An 18,293-nucleotide genomic window follows, 5' to 3' on the forward strand; every position below is an offset into this window, starting at 1 on the left:
CTTGACTGCTGTTTACTATAAAGATTTACAGTTAGAAATGGTGGAACCTTTAAAAGAATTATTTAGAACAATTCAATCGTGGAAAACAGCCTTTATATTGCTGATTCCGAAGGAAGATCAAGATCTTACCCAAACCAAAAATTATAGGCCAATATCGCTTTTAAATACTGATTATAAGATATTTACAAAAAATTTAGCAAATAGATTAATGAAGGTAATGCAGCAAATGATTCATAGTGACCAAACAGGATTTATAAGTGGTAGACAAATGAACAATAATGTGAGACATATTGTAGATTTATTGGAATTTTTGGAAAGAAATAACCAGGTCTCTGCAGCGCTGATTTTTTTGGATGCTGAAAAAGCTTTTGATCAATTGGACTGGCAATTTTTATTTAAGGTACTGGAGAAAATGGAGTTTGGGGATAATTTTTTACAACCTATTAGGGCAATATATCAGAAGCAAACAGTTCAAATAATAGTCAATGGTAGTTTGACAGAAATATGTAATATTGAAAAGGGTACAAGACAGGGGTGTCCGTTGTCACCTTTGTTGTTTGTTTTAACATTGGAAATATTATTGATTAAGATACGAGACTCAAATAAAATTAAGGGAATTAAAATAAGAGATCAAGATTATAGATTGAGAGCGTTTGCAGATGACTTGGTTATTACATTAAGTCAACCGACTTACTCAGTTGTAGAATTGATGGAGATAATAATGTCATATGGAAAAGTTTCTGGATTTAAAATAAATACGCAAAAAACTAAAATATTGTCTAAAAATATGACCATAGAACAAAAGGTTGTTTTAGAAGAGCTAAGGGGATTTGAAATAGTTGAAAAGATTAAATATTTGGGGGTATATCTTTCAGCTTCAAATGTAAAATTATACAAAAATAATTATGAATTGTTATGGTTAAAAATACAAAAAGAGTTAGATAGTTGGAAAAAATTACAATTATCCTTATTGGGAAGAATTGCAGCAGTAAAAATGAATGTTTTGCCAAAATTTTTATTTTTGTTTCAAATGATACCTATACTTAAAAAAGATTCAAATTTGGAGGAATGGCAGAAAGGTATTAATAAATTTGTTTGGGCAGGGAAAAGACCAAGAGTTAAATTTAAGATAATGCAAGATGTACGTGAAAGAGGTGGTCTTAAAATACCCAATTTTAAATTATATTATGAGGCTGCTGCTTTATCATCAATTAGTGATTGGTTTAATTTAACACAAGGGAGATTATTGAATATTGAGGGTTATGATTTGTTATTTGGTTGGCATGCATATTTATTGTATGATAAGAAGGTGGATAATATTTTTAAGACACATATATTAAGGTATGCTCTGTTGCGAGTTTGGAAAAAATATCGACATAAGTTAAATTATAAAACACCAATTTGGGCAATACCTAAACATGCAATAGAAAATATAAATGTGGGATTTAAACATGATATGATTACATACAAAGAAATTCTAAGGATAGAAAGGAATGTATGGCAATTAAAGCCATATAATATTTTAAAAGAAGGAAAGATAGTACAAACTTGGTTCCAGTATGGGCAGTTACAAGCAAGATGGAAAGAAGATCAGAAAGTTGGTATTTTGATAACTGATGGAAATTTGGTAAAACAAATTAGAGATCAAGGTCAAGCACATATAACAAGGATATATAATGCACTGATAGTAATTGACTCAGAAACGGAACTTGTTAAAGATTGTATGATAAAAGTGGGCCCAGAACTTTCAGGAGGTTATAACAACGGATACTTGGGAAAAGATTTGGGTCAGAAATGTAAAATTTACACAGGCTCAAAATTTAAGAGAGAATTTTTAAAAAATGTTTTATAGATGGCATTTAGATCCTAAAAAATTAGCAAGTATGTATCCGAACTGCCAGCCCAAATGTTGGAGGTGTGGTAGTGAGGATGCAATGTATTATCATATATGGTGGACTTGTAAAAAAGTTAAAGCTTTTTGGATTAAAGTTTGGTGGAATATGCAAAAGATATTTAAGAAAAGGATAAGGTTTTCTCCACAGTTATTTCTGTTGGTATTATTACAGATTGTACTGTCATAGATATTAAATTGATGTTGAATTTAATTATGGCAGCAAGACTTTTAGTAGCCCAATATTGGAAGAAGGAGGAACTGCCTACTATAGAAGAGTGGACTTTGAAAGTTTCTAACTTGGCAGAGATGGCAAAGATTTCAGCATATCTGAAAGAACAATCGCAACAGAGATATATTGTGGAATGGAGAAGATGGATTGAATATATTCAGAATAAATATGGGACTAAAAAGTTTCATTTAGTATTTGAATAAGTATTAGTTTTACATGGTGTATTATCAGTTATTCATTATTGGTTAGTAATTTAATTATGTTTAAGGGGAGTTAAAGCACGATAGAATTTAATATGTTTTTTTAGTTAGGTAGCATATTTTAGCTTAAGTTTGTAAAGTTTATACCCTGTATTCAGCTCTGGGAAGTCGGGGGGGGGAGGGTTAGGGAGGGCAAGGGGGAGGGGAGGGGGAGGGACGGAGTTTATGTTATTAAAAATGTATTTTAAAACTTTTCAATAAAAAAAATTCATGGTTCTTTACAGTTGCAATGGGACCTAGGACAACTAAAGTTTGGCAATCCAAATATTTGAAGAGGCAGAAGTGGAAAAACCTTATATGAGAACACTTTGATATCAATTATTTCCAAATGATTTGCTAATGATATATTTCCAGTCAACTTTCCATAGTGATCAAACCTTCAAGGAGAGAAAATCATTTCAGAATCAACCAGTGCGTATTTTTGGATTAGAGTTTTTGTCCAAATTTCATCACTGTTAATTTACCTCTTTATACTGAATGCAAATCTTCATTCCATCCGTCTATTATTAGACATCATGACTCAGGCCTGAGAAAGTAACAGATTAAGCCTGCAAAGTCAGTAGTGGTGTCCTCTGAAAGGACAGGACAAAGACAGTGCATATGCACAAAACTGTCTGCATATTCTTCCTGGCTGCTTTACAGCAAAAAAGCTAAAAGTCCTTCCTGTGGCAAAATTATTTGGTGCTACAAGGAAAACAATAAGTTTGACTCTTACATTTCAACAGATTCTCTGGATACCTCCTCCTTGCCCTCTCTCAGAGTCTTAGGAACACATACTAGAGGACTACGAAAACTATTTTTCAGTCACCACCTGAAAATTAAATTTCATTCCACGGTGAAACTACCAAACTTGCCCAAAATGGAACGTTTTAGATTCTCTTATTCACACTTTACTTCCCTGTCCTACTCATGGATATGGAGTGGTGGAAATTGTAAGTCACTTTATTCTGCCTAGTTTATATACTCATATTATTTTATACAAACAGACTTCAGGGAAAGGGATATTATGATTGATAAACCCAAATTATAACTAGCTGTATTAAGCCAAACCTGACATCTATATTCTTCTGATGATCACATTATCTTCTCCAAGATATGAATAGTTTACTGTATGGATAGATTTTAAAATCAAAGTTTCAATGGATTTCACAGAAAATCTAAACAAGTAACTTACCTGAACTCTTTCTCAGTTCAAATGTTGTTCTTCCTTCTCTATTTGATTCTGTTACATCACAAGTATAATTTCCAAGAACAGCCTGCTTTGATGATATAACAAGTGAAACCATGCCATAAGGTAGCAGCGAGCGGTTCAGAAAAGTTGCAGTATTGAAACTATTGTTTTTGGTAACGTTATCAGTATATCCATCATAAAGGAAAAATTGATTTCCTTGAAATTGCCATTTCACAAACATTGATATACTGTTATTCTCTTTCAGATTAGTTACCACACAAGGGAGGATGATTTCGGCTCCATTACAGTGCTTTTTTTCAAGAAATGGGGTACTTTCAAAGGACAGCTGGGCTGAACCTAAAAGAAAAAAAATAAAAAATATTAATATTTGTGTTTTAAGAAGAAAATGTGGCTAATGCAGGAGTACATGCATTTAATCTCAGCCCAAGATGAGCCAAAAAGTCTTTTACCAGAAGAGACCATTCTCAAAGTTTGAATCTTTACTTTACCCCAGCATAGCTTTTGAGAGCTCAAAGATTTGCTCACCCCCCTCCCCCCACTTTGGTGAACGAATCAATTAGAAAGGGAAATTGTCAAATAGAAAATGATTTGCAGTCTAAGAGTTTTAAAAGGAAGAGAAGATGCTGGAAAGGGAGAGTTTTTGTCTCTTTCAGATCAACTATAAACCATAAGAGATTCCAGTTTGACTGAAGAAGCTTCCCTTTCTCTTAAGGGAAGCTTTCCTTAAGCTTCCTTCTTAAGCTTTTTTTTAAGGAGGAATTTCTTAACAGTGAGAACAATTAATCAATGAAACAGCGTGCCTCACAGAGTTGTGGGTGTTCCATTACTAGAGGTTTTCAAAAAAAGATTGAACAACCATTTGCCCAGAATGGAATAAGGCCTTCTCCCTTCAAGTTCTCTCCCGATCCTATGAGTCTATGATTCCCCCCACCTCTTTGCATTTCTTCTCCCTTTCCTATGCTGTCTTCTCTTTCCTGTCCTTTCCCATTGATTGGTATAGAAGAATTAATAACCATTAGCTGACCTTCAGGCAGAGATAGTAATGATTCACTGTACATATGTAAGACATTTTTGAGCTTCAGAAAAAAAACAAAAGATGAATCCTGGTTTGGTTCTTGAAAAAGAACAAAGGGGAATATAAGCTAGATGTATACAAATTGGATGGCCAGAGTGATGAAATGTATTGTGTATAGGTATAGTTTTGTGAATATCTGAATAAGTAATAGTCTTCAAGGGAAAGAAACTGTATGCCCATACAATAGGCAGAAGATAACCAGTACTTCACTGTGACAGTAATACCCAAATGTGAGAAACTGACAATCTCCAGTTAGAGGGTAGAAGACTACCAGTCCCTTGGTGGCAAAGACTTATCCAGAGGGCTTGAAAATGATAGCTTTCAATCAGAGTCCAGAAGATCATTAGTTCCTTGACAGCACAAAGCTGATAGTCACCACTTCTTAGCACCTTAAGAAGCGGAGTGATTGGGGAAAGAAAAAAGTGCCCACATATAACCTGAGCCTAAGTTGAGCCCCCCAAAGTGGTTCCACTATTTAAGGCTTTGCAGGGTTATATTGGGCACAGCAATGTTACCAAATGTGAATTTTTTTGGTTTTTTCCTTTAAATCTTAAAGCAAAATGTAAGGCACCTGACATATGCCTGTTCTCAATCTGTTTTATTAAACAAAAGGAAAAAAACCCTCAGCCTATCAAATTTTAATAGTGTACTTCTACCTCTTACCCATTTCTGATGAAGTATCTGTAACAGAGAAAGAAGAGTGTTCTATACAAGTATATTAGACAGACAAGATTAAGAATAAATCAGTGCATGTTATGCTATTTATTTTATAATATGTTTAATCTGGCCTTCAGTCAAAAATATGCTTAAGTAAATTATTTACGGGTCAGGCAATGGCAGACTAAGACATTTATGAAAGACGGTGATGATACTGCAGCAGAGACCAATGGCTGGATGAGAAGTCCAAGCAAAAACTGCCTCTCCGCACAAGGAAAGAACAAGAGATCACCCACTTATGTTTCAGACAGCTTCTCCTTGGAACCCAGAGTCTGAGAGTTGGGAGTCACAGAAAAGTCAATAACCTCACACCTACAGTGGAGTCCGTAAGAAAACTAGGTCCCCTAAAACCTCACTTTCTTAAATGTGTTTGGATTATAGCTATTTTACAGCTAACAGAAATTTCTGGAAGAGTGGAAAAAGAAAGACACTCTTTATTCTAGATCAAAGATTAAAGAAAAGACTATATGTCAGGACCCACCCCAAACCATGTCTTAGGAAGACAAAAACTCTTGGAGTCAGTTCTAGTCCAAAAGGAATCTTTACTAGGACATGCTTGGTTGTGGGAATACAAGACAGGACTTAGTATTGTTTTACAAATTGAAATTTTATAAAGGGTACCCGGTTCAACCCCCCTTCCCTCAACCCCATTTGGTCAGCCCCCATCCTTCTACTTCATGTCATCCCTTTCCTGGGGGAAAAAAAAGGAACTCTGAATCTTTATGGTTATTGCCTTCTCCCTCTCCAGAATTAAAAGAAAACACAAGCCAGATACCTTCTTCTCTAACTCTCCCTTTTGATCCCCCCAGTTCAAAAGGTTCCCTTGGTCTTTGAAATAACCTAAGGCAGGCTGAATCCACATGTGCTCCTCCTTCCTCGGGAGATGGCAGAATCCATATGGGGGGGGGATAATGTTTTAAACATACATTTATGAATGTGATATAAATGGATTCTGACACTATAGATTAAAGAAAAGAGTAAAATAAAAAGTCAAAGAATTTTACCAGGCAAAAAGTTTGGATTAGAGTTTAACTTAAGAAAGCTTAAAATGGACTAAGGGACCAGTTAAATCTGAAACATTATCATTTTTGTTAGGGTGTTTTTGAAACAATTAAATAGATCAAACAATGCCTTCATGGGAATGCAAACAAATTGTTTATAGAGTTTTACTGAAGACATGATTAATGGATTTTGCAAAATAAAGAGATAAAGAATACTTGAGGTAGACCATGTTATCACAGAATTACAAACTTCCAGAAGATAACAAATACTTACAGAAAGGCAAAGATATATATATATATATATATATATATATATATATATATATATATATATATATATATATATATATATATATATATATATATATATATATATATATATATATATATATATATATATATATATATATATATATATATATATATGGGACACGGTGGCTCAGTGGGCTAGGACGCTGAGCTTGTCGATCAGAAGGTCGGCAGTTTGGCGGGTCGAATCCCGAGCACCGCGTAACAGAGTGAGCGCCTGTTACTCGTCCCAGCTTCTGCCAACCTAGCAGTTCGAAAGCACGTAAAAATGCAAGAAGAAAAATAGGGACCACTACGGTGGGAAGGTAACAGCGTTCCGTGCGCCTTTGGCGTCTAGTCATGCCGGCCACATGACCACGGAGACGTCCTCGGACAAGCGCTGGCTCTTTGGCTTTGAAACGGAGATGAGCACCGGCCCCTAGAGTCAGAAACGACTAGCACGCATGTGCGGGGGAACCTTTACCTTTACCTTATATATATATATATATATTTATATATTTATATTTATATATATATATATATATATATATATATATATATATATATATATATATATAATATTTATATTATATATATATATATATATATATATATATATATATATATATATATATATATATATATAATATTTATATTATATATATATATATATATATATATATATATATATATATATATATATATAATATTTATATTATATATATATATATATATATATATATATATATATATATATATATATATATATATATATATATATATAATATTTATATTATATATATATATATATATATATATATATATATATATATATATATATATATATATATATATATATATATATATATATATATATATATATATATATATTGAAGAGTTGGGAAAGTTACAATAACAGCATCCATAAATCTTCTGTGAATACACAATTCAAAAGAGATACAAATCAAGATATAAAAGAAGGGATGAAAAATAATTTTGAAAAATCTGCAGGTCAATTGGGTGCAGAGCCAAATCAAAGTGGAAATTTTGGAAAATAAAATAAACACATTTTTTAAAAAAAATAACCAGAGATAGAAAGGACATAAAGTCAAGAAATGAAATAATGGATTACTCTTGTCTTACAGAAAAATAGTTTTGTTTGAGATCAAGAGTATTTATAGAACAACTTTAACAGAGAACTGCCAAAAAACCTATCCTATATCTATACTATCAGGAGAGTAGCCTGAAAGAAGACAGTGAGAATCCACTTCAGTACTGTTGCCAAGAAAACAGGAGTGAGTGAATTCATAAAGTTACAGGTCGTCCTCAACTTACAACAATTCATTTAGTGACTGTTCAGTTACAGAAGCAGTGAAAAAAGTGACATGACCATTTTTCACACTTACAACCATTGCAGCATCCCCATGGTCACCTGATCAAAATTCAAACACTTGGCAACTGACTTGTATTTATAACGGTTGCAGTGTCCCGGGGTCATATGATCATCTTTTGTGACCTTCTGATAAGCAAAGTCAATGGGGAAGCTACATTCACTTAACAACCATGTTTCTAACTTAACAACTGTGGCAAAAAAATTGTAAAATAGGGCAAAACTCACTTAACAAATGTCTCACTTAGCAGCAGAAATTTTAGGCTCAATTGTGGTTGTAAGTTGAGGACTATTTATATTGAGAAGTTATTTTGGCTTTAACTAAAGAAGGCTTACAGTATGCTTATTTGAACTTTTGGGGCTACATAAGATTAAGTATTCTATTGCCCTATTCAGGCTCCAAACTGATTAGTATAAGAGGGATAGGTATCAAATTATATATTATACATACTGCGTACAGTTGCTAACAAGCTAATGTCATATTCTTCTACATGAAAAAGGGAGAGAATATTTCATAAAAGAAAAATACTGGGAATTCAAACAAGAAAGTGTCACTTGGATGGAAGAGCCAAGAAAAAACAGAACAGGAATAATTCTGCCTAAAGATGGATTGAATAAAACGCCCTCAGGGGCAGCCAGATTTGTCAAAACAGGGACTGTTCAACAGTATGACTGTCAGGCTTACAGTTAGATGCAAAAGTTTAGGCACCCCTGGTCAAACTGTACACTTCAATGAATCCTTAAGTGAATAGAAGCTGACACAACCCCTACATAATACAAAATGAAGATAATTCACTCTTACAAAGCATAGTGAGGCTATAAACAATTTTCTAAAGACTTCTGGCTAGCAATTTCAGCTGTGACAAACAGAGTTAAGAAATGGAGGTTATACTGAACTGTTGAAATCAAGACAAGACCTGAAAGATCAAGAAAAATCTTTTCTAAAGCTACCTGAAATCTAGTAGAAGCAGAATCCACAGATCACTTTAACAACCTCTCAAAGGTATAGTGGCATCGTAGTATATCTCTATGCATCCACAGTACAACACTGCTTATATACAATGATCTGTACAAGAGAATTGTCCGAAAATTTCTCTCTCTCTCTCTCTTTTGTCTGACCTCATTGCAGAAGTTGTTTAAAATACACAAAATAAAATATCAGTAAGTCTGAAATGATTTTCATCTGATTACCGGTAAATACAAACTGAAATGTCTGGCCACAATTAAATAAGTCTGAAGAAAAGACCATCTTGCCAATTGAAAGAACTACCAAGGAGAACCTCCTCAACACTGGCAGGCCAAGCTACTGTATATAAATAGGAAGCAAACCCTACCCTCAATAGCACTGATGGTATTGCCTAGTTAGGTAATCTGCAAGCATACAACCCAGCTCAGAAAGCATCAGGGAATTCAACAGAAGTTCTGTTATGCTTTGGGGTTGTGTGACATCTAGGAAATGTGCTGGTAAAAGGAAGAATACATTTGTCTAATTAGCTGTATATCCTAGAAGTCCTGCAAGCAGGGAAGATATTGAAGCTGAAAAAAGGTTAACTATTTCAACAAGATAAAAATGGGAAACACATCTCCAAATCAATTGTGAAATAGGAAGGAGAGATAAAAGATTTTTGGATGCCCTTCACAGTTGAATACTATTGAAAATCTGGAGAGAAATATCAAACATATAGAATAATCAAACAGAAGAATATTTCTGAACTGGAAAGTTCTCCTAGGAAGAATGGGGGGGGGAACTTAAAAGCAAGAATAGAAAGGTTCTTTTCTGACTACAGATATTGTATGAAATCTTTTAATTGTACTATGAAGAGTTGGAATTTAGTAACTGTCCAATATTCTGCACCTGCCATTTTACCCTTTCTTATCTGCAAACAACTGCACATAGATAGGAAGTATATATTCATATTTGCACAAAAACGTTATGTTTAACCTTGTGCCATGTAGAGGTTATGTCAGCTTCTATTCATTTAAGGATTGACTGGAATAAGCATATGTCTAAACTTTTGCATACAACTATATCTTTTGTTTGTTTGAGCTGAATTGGAATATTTTTTGTTGCCTGGGTTTTTTTCTTAATATTTATGAATAGGTAGGAAGCAGATTCATCTTTAAATCTCCAGATCACTTTGCTCGTCCATCCTTTTCCTAGTACTTTCTTTCACTGGGATTCTTATATCGTGATAAAGTAGTTTTAGATGTTCATTTGTTGGCTAAGAGTCATAATGATTATGCTCCCTCATAAGATTAAGTTTTAAACCATTAGTTCCAAACTGAATAGCTGGATGTACACATCTTAAACTAAAAAAAATCAGTTTGGCAGAAATATTGAAATTCAGTTTTTTTGTCTGCAATATATAGTACACAACTAAACTCTCAGGCCCAACAACCGTCCTCCTTGTTTGTTAATCTTCTGCCATATTGTTCTGTAAACTTACAATGATGAGAGACAGTTTGTAAATGTTTGTGGCCTGAAAAATTCAACATTGTATTGAATGCCTAAGGCAAGTTTGTTAGACAAACAATCCTGAAAAGAGTAACAGTGCTGCCACGTTTCTCTATTTGTACACTCTCTGATTATTAGCTGATAGAGCATTTTCTTTGGCAATGATTTTGTGGATTTTTTCAGCCAATTGAACATCAGCAACTCTTTTTTCTGAGATCCACAGAAATATTTTTGATTGGGGCATGGATTATTTTTGATAGAAGTATACATTCAGAAACCTGTTTTGTGAATCGTAGATTGCAATGGTGGAAACCAATATGTTGTATTTTATTTAATAAATAAATAAAGCTGATCAGGACATCTATTAAGAGTTCTCAACTTATGACCATAGTAACATTTGCACAATTATAATTGTAAGAGGTGATGGTTAAGTGGATCGCCACATAACTGTGCCTGATTTTACCTTTTTGCAGCAGTCATTAAGAAAATGCAGCTGTTATTCAGCAAAAGTTGGATACTGTTAAGCAAACCTAAAGTTTGCTATGGGCATCTTTTGCCAGAAACCAAAAGTAAATTCCGGTTTCCAGCAAAAACATTGCAAATCATGGTAACATGATTGGAGGATGCTGCAAAGAGTTGTAAATATGGGTCAGTTAACAAATGCTCAAAATGCGGTATGTGACTGCAGGGGGTGGGGTGGGCAGGTCATCTGTCGGAATTTCATACCTGGGTCATAAGTAATTTTTTCTGGATCCATCATAATTTCAAAGGGTCACTAAGTGACCAGCTATAAGTCAAGGACTACCTGTATCTCAAATGATCTCCTGTTGATTATCGTAAAGCACAGGTGTCAAACTCGATCGCGTCACGTGATGTATCATGATGTATGGTAACTTTTTTGCCTTTGTGGAACCAGGGTGGGTGTGGTCTGTGCATGATGCATCCGGCCCACAGGCCGCCAGTTTGACACTCCTACTCTACATATCTCTTCTAATAATAACATAGTGAAAGTTGGCTCAGTTTCAATACAAAGATGGCACAGTACATTTGCTTTAATCAGAATTTATTTATTTATTTATTTATTTATTTATTTATTTATTGAATTTATATACCACCCTATTCCCGAAAGGGCGGTTCACAGGGCAAGTTAAAAACAATACAAAAAGAGAGAATAAAATAGAATTAAATTAATACAAGCCCACAAAATTAAGATAACATTAAAGTTGAAATTTAAAATTAATTTAATTTAAAATCCCTCAGTCCAGGCCAGACAATTCAAACAACCAGGTTTTTAAGTCCCGGCAAAACGAGTGAAGGTCGGGAGCAGTCCGAAGTTCCATCGGCAGTTTGTTCCAAAGGGTGGGCGCGCCCACAGAGAACGCCCTCCCCCTGGGAATCACCCGCCAGCAATCTCTAACCGGCGGAACCCTAAGGAGGCCCTGTGGGCGCGCACAGGACGATGGGAAGCTGATACTTATTATGCATTAATAAGAGTTAGATGATGTTTGCATCACATTGTAGGTCACAATACTACACAATTACAGATAGTTTTAAAGGTTTTATAATTTTTAATGCTATATTAACTTGCTCTTTAGGGCTAATTCCTTAATAACCCCTCAGGTTTTATCAAAAAAATAAGAGGAAAAGTACCTTTTTAATTCAATGCAGTTTAAAAAAAGGTTAATTTTTGATCAGTAATTTGGGGTATGTTCCTTGCATCGAAAACATTCCTGAGAGGAGATGAGGATGAGGATGACAACAATGATGATTTTGGAATGCAGGTCAAGAGTACTTTGAATAGGTCAGAAATTCTAAAATTGCACTTAACAATGCATTAAACTATTTGGGTCACTGGGTCCTTGTTTTAATGAATGCTGGTGAAACTGTCTGGTGACGGCTATAACAGGCCAGGCTAAAAATGAAGGATCCTAATAAAGAGAGGAAGTCACTGTCAGGTGGAAGGTGACTTTAAAGTTCAAATGTTAAACCACCAGGCATAAGACCAAGACACTCATATCCAAAAATAAATTTACTTTCTAGGGATTTTATTCCAGTTCTTCACTTCAAGGAATCACCAAATGAACAACTTCTCAATTCAGACACAAAAACTCACCAATATAATAATTAGTTTTTCAAGCTACTAAGGTTGTAACTCTGTGTTCTGTACCAGCCTGCTACTGGCCCTGCAGAAAAGGCAGGGACAACCCCTTTTACAAGAAGGCAAGAGGCTGGAACTAAGCCTGCCAAATTTATTAACATAAAACAGAGCAAAGAGAGCAAAGAGAGGAAACACAAACCATGAAACAGGAGCTATTCAAATGGTTGCCTTCAGCAAACCAGCCCTCCCACGCATTCCCCTTTTAAACAGTTCAGGGTGTGGCTTCTCTCTGCCTCCTTCCGAGGTGCCCCATTGCCTTCCTCTGTTTACTCCTGATTGACTGCCTCCTGCGTTGGGCGTCCTTGAACAGGGCCAGCTGTGGGTCATCTTCATCCATGCTGTCAGGCTCACACAGCTGGGTCTGCGTCGTAACCAGGTAGGAGGGGCCTGGCTGAGGGCTCTCATCAGCAAGCTCTCCAACATCCTCAGCAACCTCTCCAACACCCCCCCTCCTCCTCTGAATCATCCGACCCAACTGCCGAACCCACAGGCTGACCCTGAATCACAACACTGTGTCCTGGCACTGTACACATTTAGAATTCAAGTTCCAAGCTTCCTTCATAGTTCATCTATGCATTTACAGTACACATTGTCATGGGCCAGACTCAAGAGTATAAAAAAGGTGCTCCAGCTGAACTAGTGAAATGTCAGTCCCAGGAGACATCAAGCCAGGAATCAACTTTGGCTGTTTAAACACAAACACCATAAAAAAGCTGGAACAGTGTGATGATGAGGCATGTCCTCCACTCCCTTGGACTTGGCAAGCAGAGTAAAGAGCAGAGGGAATATGCTCAATGAGACCCCTTGGCACACAAGGGAATAGCTTTCTTAGTTAAAGATAGCTGGCTGCAATCTGATGTATCAACAGTGCTGACCCATGTTTCCTATTAAAAAAAACACCCTGTGATCTCCTGTTCCTGGATGTCATTTGAAGGATCAGATGAAAGAATATACGTGCAGATGAGGCCCTGGGGATCAGAAGAATGGTCATAGGTGGAGATAGGACCCAGGTGTGGTTGTGATGGGCATGGGAGTGAGGAAGATGAATTCTGAGAGGAAACAATTACTCTTAAACAACTTTTTCTTTAACAGCTTCTTTTCCTTTCCGTTCACTGAGAGCTTTGCAGACAAGCTTGCTAACAGTTGAGCAATGCAAGGGGGGCTGTGGGGTGTGTGCGGGGTGTGTGTGCAGACAACTTCACAGGTTCAACCACCTAGCCAGGATGCTGAGCTTCATTTATAAGGGATGCTAAAACCACATAGCTGGCACAGGAAACTAGAAGCTTTGATTATAAAAACTGCTGTAAAACTGTAAACGGCGCCTTGGTAGCTTTCAAAGCTGAGATCACTTTTATTCCTTGGTACCAAGATAAAAGTCTGTTTTTCCGTACCTCAGCTTTGGTGTGATTGGCTTCAACACCAAGCTAAGATCCAGTTTGGGGAACAATGCGTTCTTGTAAAAGGTCCTTGAAATTCTGACCTTTGTACTGGCTGATAAACTGACTTGGCTGTTAAAACTTTGGCTTGGATTTTGATTTTTCTGTGAGTTCCTGTTCAAAACTAAAATGCTCAGGCAGCCCTTCTTTCCAAAAGACCCTGTTTTTATTTAAAATCCTTTACTTAGTACTGCTTAGCTACTCAGCCTGAGTAAACTGCTATTTTCATTAACAACTGTGCCTGAAACAGCACACACAATCCACATTGGAATCTGTTCGACTGGAATACAAGAGATTAATACATTTCTCCAACTACAGTTAAACTGTGCCTCGGTAAAGGCAAAATGAGAAACTATTGACTGAAATAAGTCTACAAACATGTTTTTTAGCTCTGTTTATCCTAGCTAAGAAATTTCTCTGCTCTTGGAAGAGGCAAATAACCACTGATTTGGCTAACTCCTGAGCTTTGTGTTGAACACACAGCTAACAATAGTTTGACCCTGGAACCAGTAAACCGGTATGGTGATGATCTCTACTGGATATATTCTAGCAGAGTCTAGTGAGTTATTTCTCTGGGTTGCCTTAATCTGAGTTTCTGGTCTGAACATAATAGAATAACAAAGTTATTGACCTTGTAGGTCATCTAGTCCAACCCCCGCCTGCCCAAGCAGGAGTCACTACACCATTTCTGACAGATGGCAGATGCTTAGATGGGTATATAGGTAGTATACACTTTGTTTCCACTGACTTATGACCACACTTGAGCCCAAAATTAAGTGTTAAGTGAATCTGGTGACTTATCTTGACAATTAGTTTTGTCTGGAGACTTTGGAAACTGTAAAGTTCTAGAATTGGTATGTGTAGTCCTTGACTTACAACCATTTGTTTAGTGACCATTCAGCAGGAAAAAAAGTGACTTATGATCACTTTCACACTTATGACCATTGTTGCTGCATCCTCATGATCACAATTCAGATGCTTGGTGACTGGCATGTATTCATGGAGTTAAGTGATTGCCTTTTGCTACCTCCTGACAAGATAAGTCACCAGATTCACTTAACAACTGTGTTACTATCTTAACTGCAGCAATTCACTTAACAACTGAGGCCAGAAAGGTCATTAAGTGGGGCAAAAGTCACTTTACACCTGTCTTGCTTAGCAATGGAAATTTTGGGCTCAAGTGTGGTCCTACGTTGGTGGAAACAAAGTGTATACAACCTATATACCCATCTAAGCCAGGGCTTTTCAACCTTTTCACCCATTGTACCACTTTTAGGATATGGCAACATCCGAGTACCACCAGTCGTCTAGCAAGGTGTCAAAAACTTGATGACCAAAAAAAAGAGGAAAAAAGTGATGAAGTACAGGTAATCCTCGACTTACAACAGTTCACTTAGTGACTGTTCAAAGTTACAATGGCACTGAAAAAGTGCCCCCCAAGCCACAGCCGAGCAAGACACCTGCCTGCCCGCCCGGTGGCGCTCTTCCTCTTGTCTGAGTTTTTCATTGTTGTGAGCATTTCTGTTGAGAATTGGCAGTGGGGGTGGGATGGGGGTGTTTGGTTTTTATTCCCCCCATCTGCTGGGTGGTCGCAGCAGGTTTTGGTCACTTCACATGACCCTGGGCCATTGTGACCATCATAAATATGAATCAGTTGCCAAGTATGTGAATGTAAATCACAAGACCCTGGAGATGCTGCAACATTCCAGCTGATCAGCGCTTCTTCTGGGCTCAGAAGTGCCAGGATCAGCGCCGAGCTCCAGCTGGAGTCTGGCGCTGATCCTGCTGCTTCCGCTGAGCCCTGACATCCCCGAAGAAGTGCTAATCCTGGCGCTTCTGCTGAGCCCAGACAGCCCTGCAGCTCCAGCCGTCTCTTGCTCAGGTTTGTGCGGTGCTGCCACCGGTTCAGCTCATTCCCCTCCCCCGCTACCACTTTTCTAGGATGGTCGCGTACCACCTGCCAGGTGCCAATGTACCACAGGTGATACCCATACCACTGGTTGAAAAGCCCTGATCTAAGCATCTGCCATCTGTCAGAAATGGTGTAGTGACTCCTGCTTGGGCAAGGGGGGGTTGGACTAGATGACCTACAATGTGCCTTCCAACTCTGTTATTCTATTCTATTATGTTCAGACCAGAAACTCAGATTAAAGCGACCCAGAGAAATAACTCCTAGACTCTGCCTGAATATATCCAGTAGAGATCATCACCATACTGGTTTACTGGTTCCGGGGTCAAACTATTCTTAGCTCAGGAGGTCAATTCCTAAGTTGACACTGGTGGTAGACTTTCATTAGAAATAAAAAAAAGCCAAACGGCATTTCCAAATCACCGAAATAAGACTTTTAGAGTTTGCATTGGGAATCTGAAAACTATTGTCCACTAAATGAAGCCAAGTTGTCAATAAATCTTTAAAGGTAAATGTTAAAAGCATCACAGAACTCTTACCAATTTTAGTTGTTCTCAAAAAGCTGGAAGGTGCCAAAAGATAATTTATTACATCCATTTCTACAGAACAGCTGTGTGAAATGCATAATTTTGAGCTTTCATAATCCCCATATAATTCAACAATTTGCTTGCCACAAAATTCTTCATTAAGAGTCTGATTAAAAGTATGCTAGGGTAACGTTGATTCATTTTATCTCGAAATCTGTCCATGATTGGGGATTCCATTAGTCGCACCCTGTGTTGCTGGGAAATACGTTTTGTACATGCAATACTGCAAGCCTGAACTAGATTACTCAGTCCTATCTGCTCTCTTTCCCAGAGAGATAGGGCAGTGGCCCAGGGAAAAGAAAATGGTTACTTTCACCTTCATTTTACTACATATAATTTGGAGCGTTTGTGTGTGTGTGTGTGTGTGTGTGTGTGTGTGTGAAGTTGCTGTGCACACGTGCTCCGAAGTTTTAACGTCAAAAAGAAGAGGTGGCTTATACGCCGTCACAACCGCTTAGCTGAGTTCTTCCAAAGGCAGCAGCCATCAACGGTGACCATTAACCAGAAGAAAGGAAAAAAACACCAGAAATGTCTCGCAAACCAACCAGAAGGTGTGAGAAAGCGACACACCGAAAGAAATGTCGTCTTCTGCATATTCCAAAGCGCGGCGGCGAACCTCGGAGTCACATTCAACAACCTCCACCCGCCTGCCTGCCTGCCTGCCTGCCTGCCTGCCTGCCTGCTGTCACTTCTGCCACGGCACATTCGGAGCTGCAGGACTCCCGAAGCGAAGCGTATGGGAAGCATCAGGCGTTAAAAGAGATAGCCAATCCCAGAGCGCAGCACCCCTACGCCTGTCGAAGTAATTGGGTTCGCTCGGGGGAACGGGGAGGGAGGGGAGAGGACGTGTGGTGCAAGGCAGCGGTACACTCCAGCCAAACAAACCAAGCCTTTATCTGCCATGGCGCAGTCAACGGATAGGACGGAAAGCTAAAAGTCTCACCAGCCCGGGGAGGTGGTGGGGGTGGGGGTGGGCAGCTTCTCTCCCTTCCGCTATTTTTGAAGAGCCGTTACTCTACCGTCCTTGGAGCCCCAAAGACAACCCAGCTCCCCCGGGGGCTTCAGGACACGGGCAAGCAGAAAAAAAGGGAATAGTAACTGCGCAACTACTCCAGAATCGCCGCGGACCAAAGAACGCAGGGTTTACCAGCTAGCTTTTCGACTCGAAAGGGAGGCGAAAGGCTACGAGAGGAAAGTGAGAGGAGATCCAGCACTCGGAGTGGGAACAGCGCCGCCGAGGGCGAGCGCAGCAAAAGAAGAGAGAACCAATACTCACCGGCACCCAGCGTGCCCAGCAGCACCCACCACACGCATAGCATCCACATGTCCAGGCTGGCGCAAGGGAGGGCAATCCGCTTTCTGCCGCGACGATTCTCCCACAGGCCAAGCGAAAGATAGTGTGTGTGTGTGTGTGGGGGGGGGGGGGATACTAGATCCGGAACGCGGATCAGGAGCCGCCCAAGCCCGCAGCCTGCCAAGCTTCGACGGTTCCCTCCAGCCGCAGCAAGCGGGGCGGAGCCACACCCGGCTTTCGCTTTCGCTCTCCGCCGCAGGAGGGGAGACGAAGGCGTAGGTGGCAGAAGAACAGCCCCCTCCGTAGCCTACTGTCGGACTGACTCTGCGCGCTACAACTTGGGAAGCAGGTGGGCTTTCTGTCGCGAAGAGCTGAAGAAGACCTCCAGGTGCTTTCCAGCTTCGTACG

The 18,293-nt window shown here is 38.3% G+C and overlaps 1 protein-coding gene across 8 annotated transcripts in view; it reads right to left on the reverse strand.

The window, feature by feature from the left end:
• Nucleotides 1-18,074, reverse strand: part of CD47 (CD47 molecule) — a 76,843-nt gene extending 58,769 nt beyond the window's left edge. For 6 of the 8 annotated variants that reach the window (XR_014026293.1, XM_081326706.1, XM_081326707.1 and 3 more), the window contains exons 1-2: nt 17,868-18,074; nt 3,558-3,911 (exon numbers count right to left, since the gene is read on the reverse strand). Coding sequence is in view for 7 of the 8 variants with exons in the window: in XM_081326706.1 (XP_081182832.1) it covers nt 3,558-3,911; nt 17,868-17,916 (403 nt within the window). In the remaining variant the exon portion in view is untranslated. The remainder of the gene's footprint in view (nt 1-3,557; nt 3,912-17,867) is intronic. The other 2 variants (XM_081326708.1, XM_081326709.1) reach the window with 1 other exon arrangement.
• Between the last annotated feature and the right edge of the window lie 219 nt (nt 18,075-18,293).

This window comes from Vipera berus, assembly GCF_964194415.1.
Source record: "Vipera berus genome assembly, chromosome: 4".
NCBI lineage: Eukaryota > Metazoa > Chordata > Lepidosauria > Squamata > Viperidae > Vipera > Vipera berus.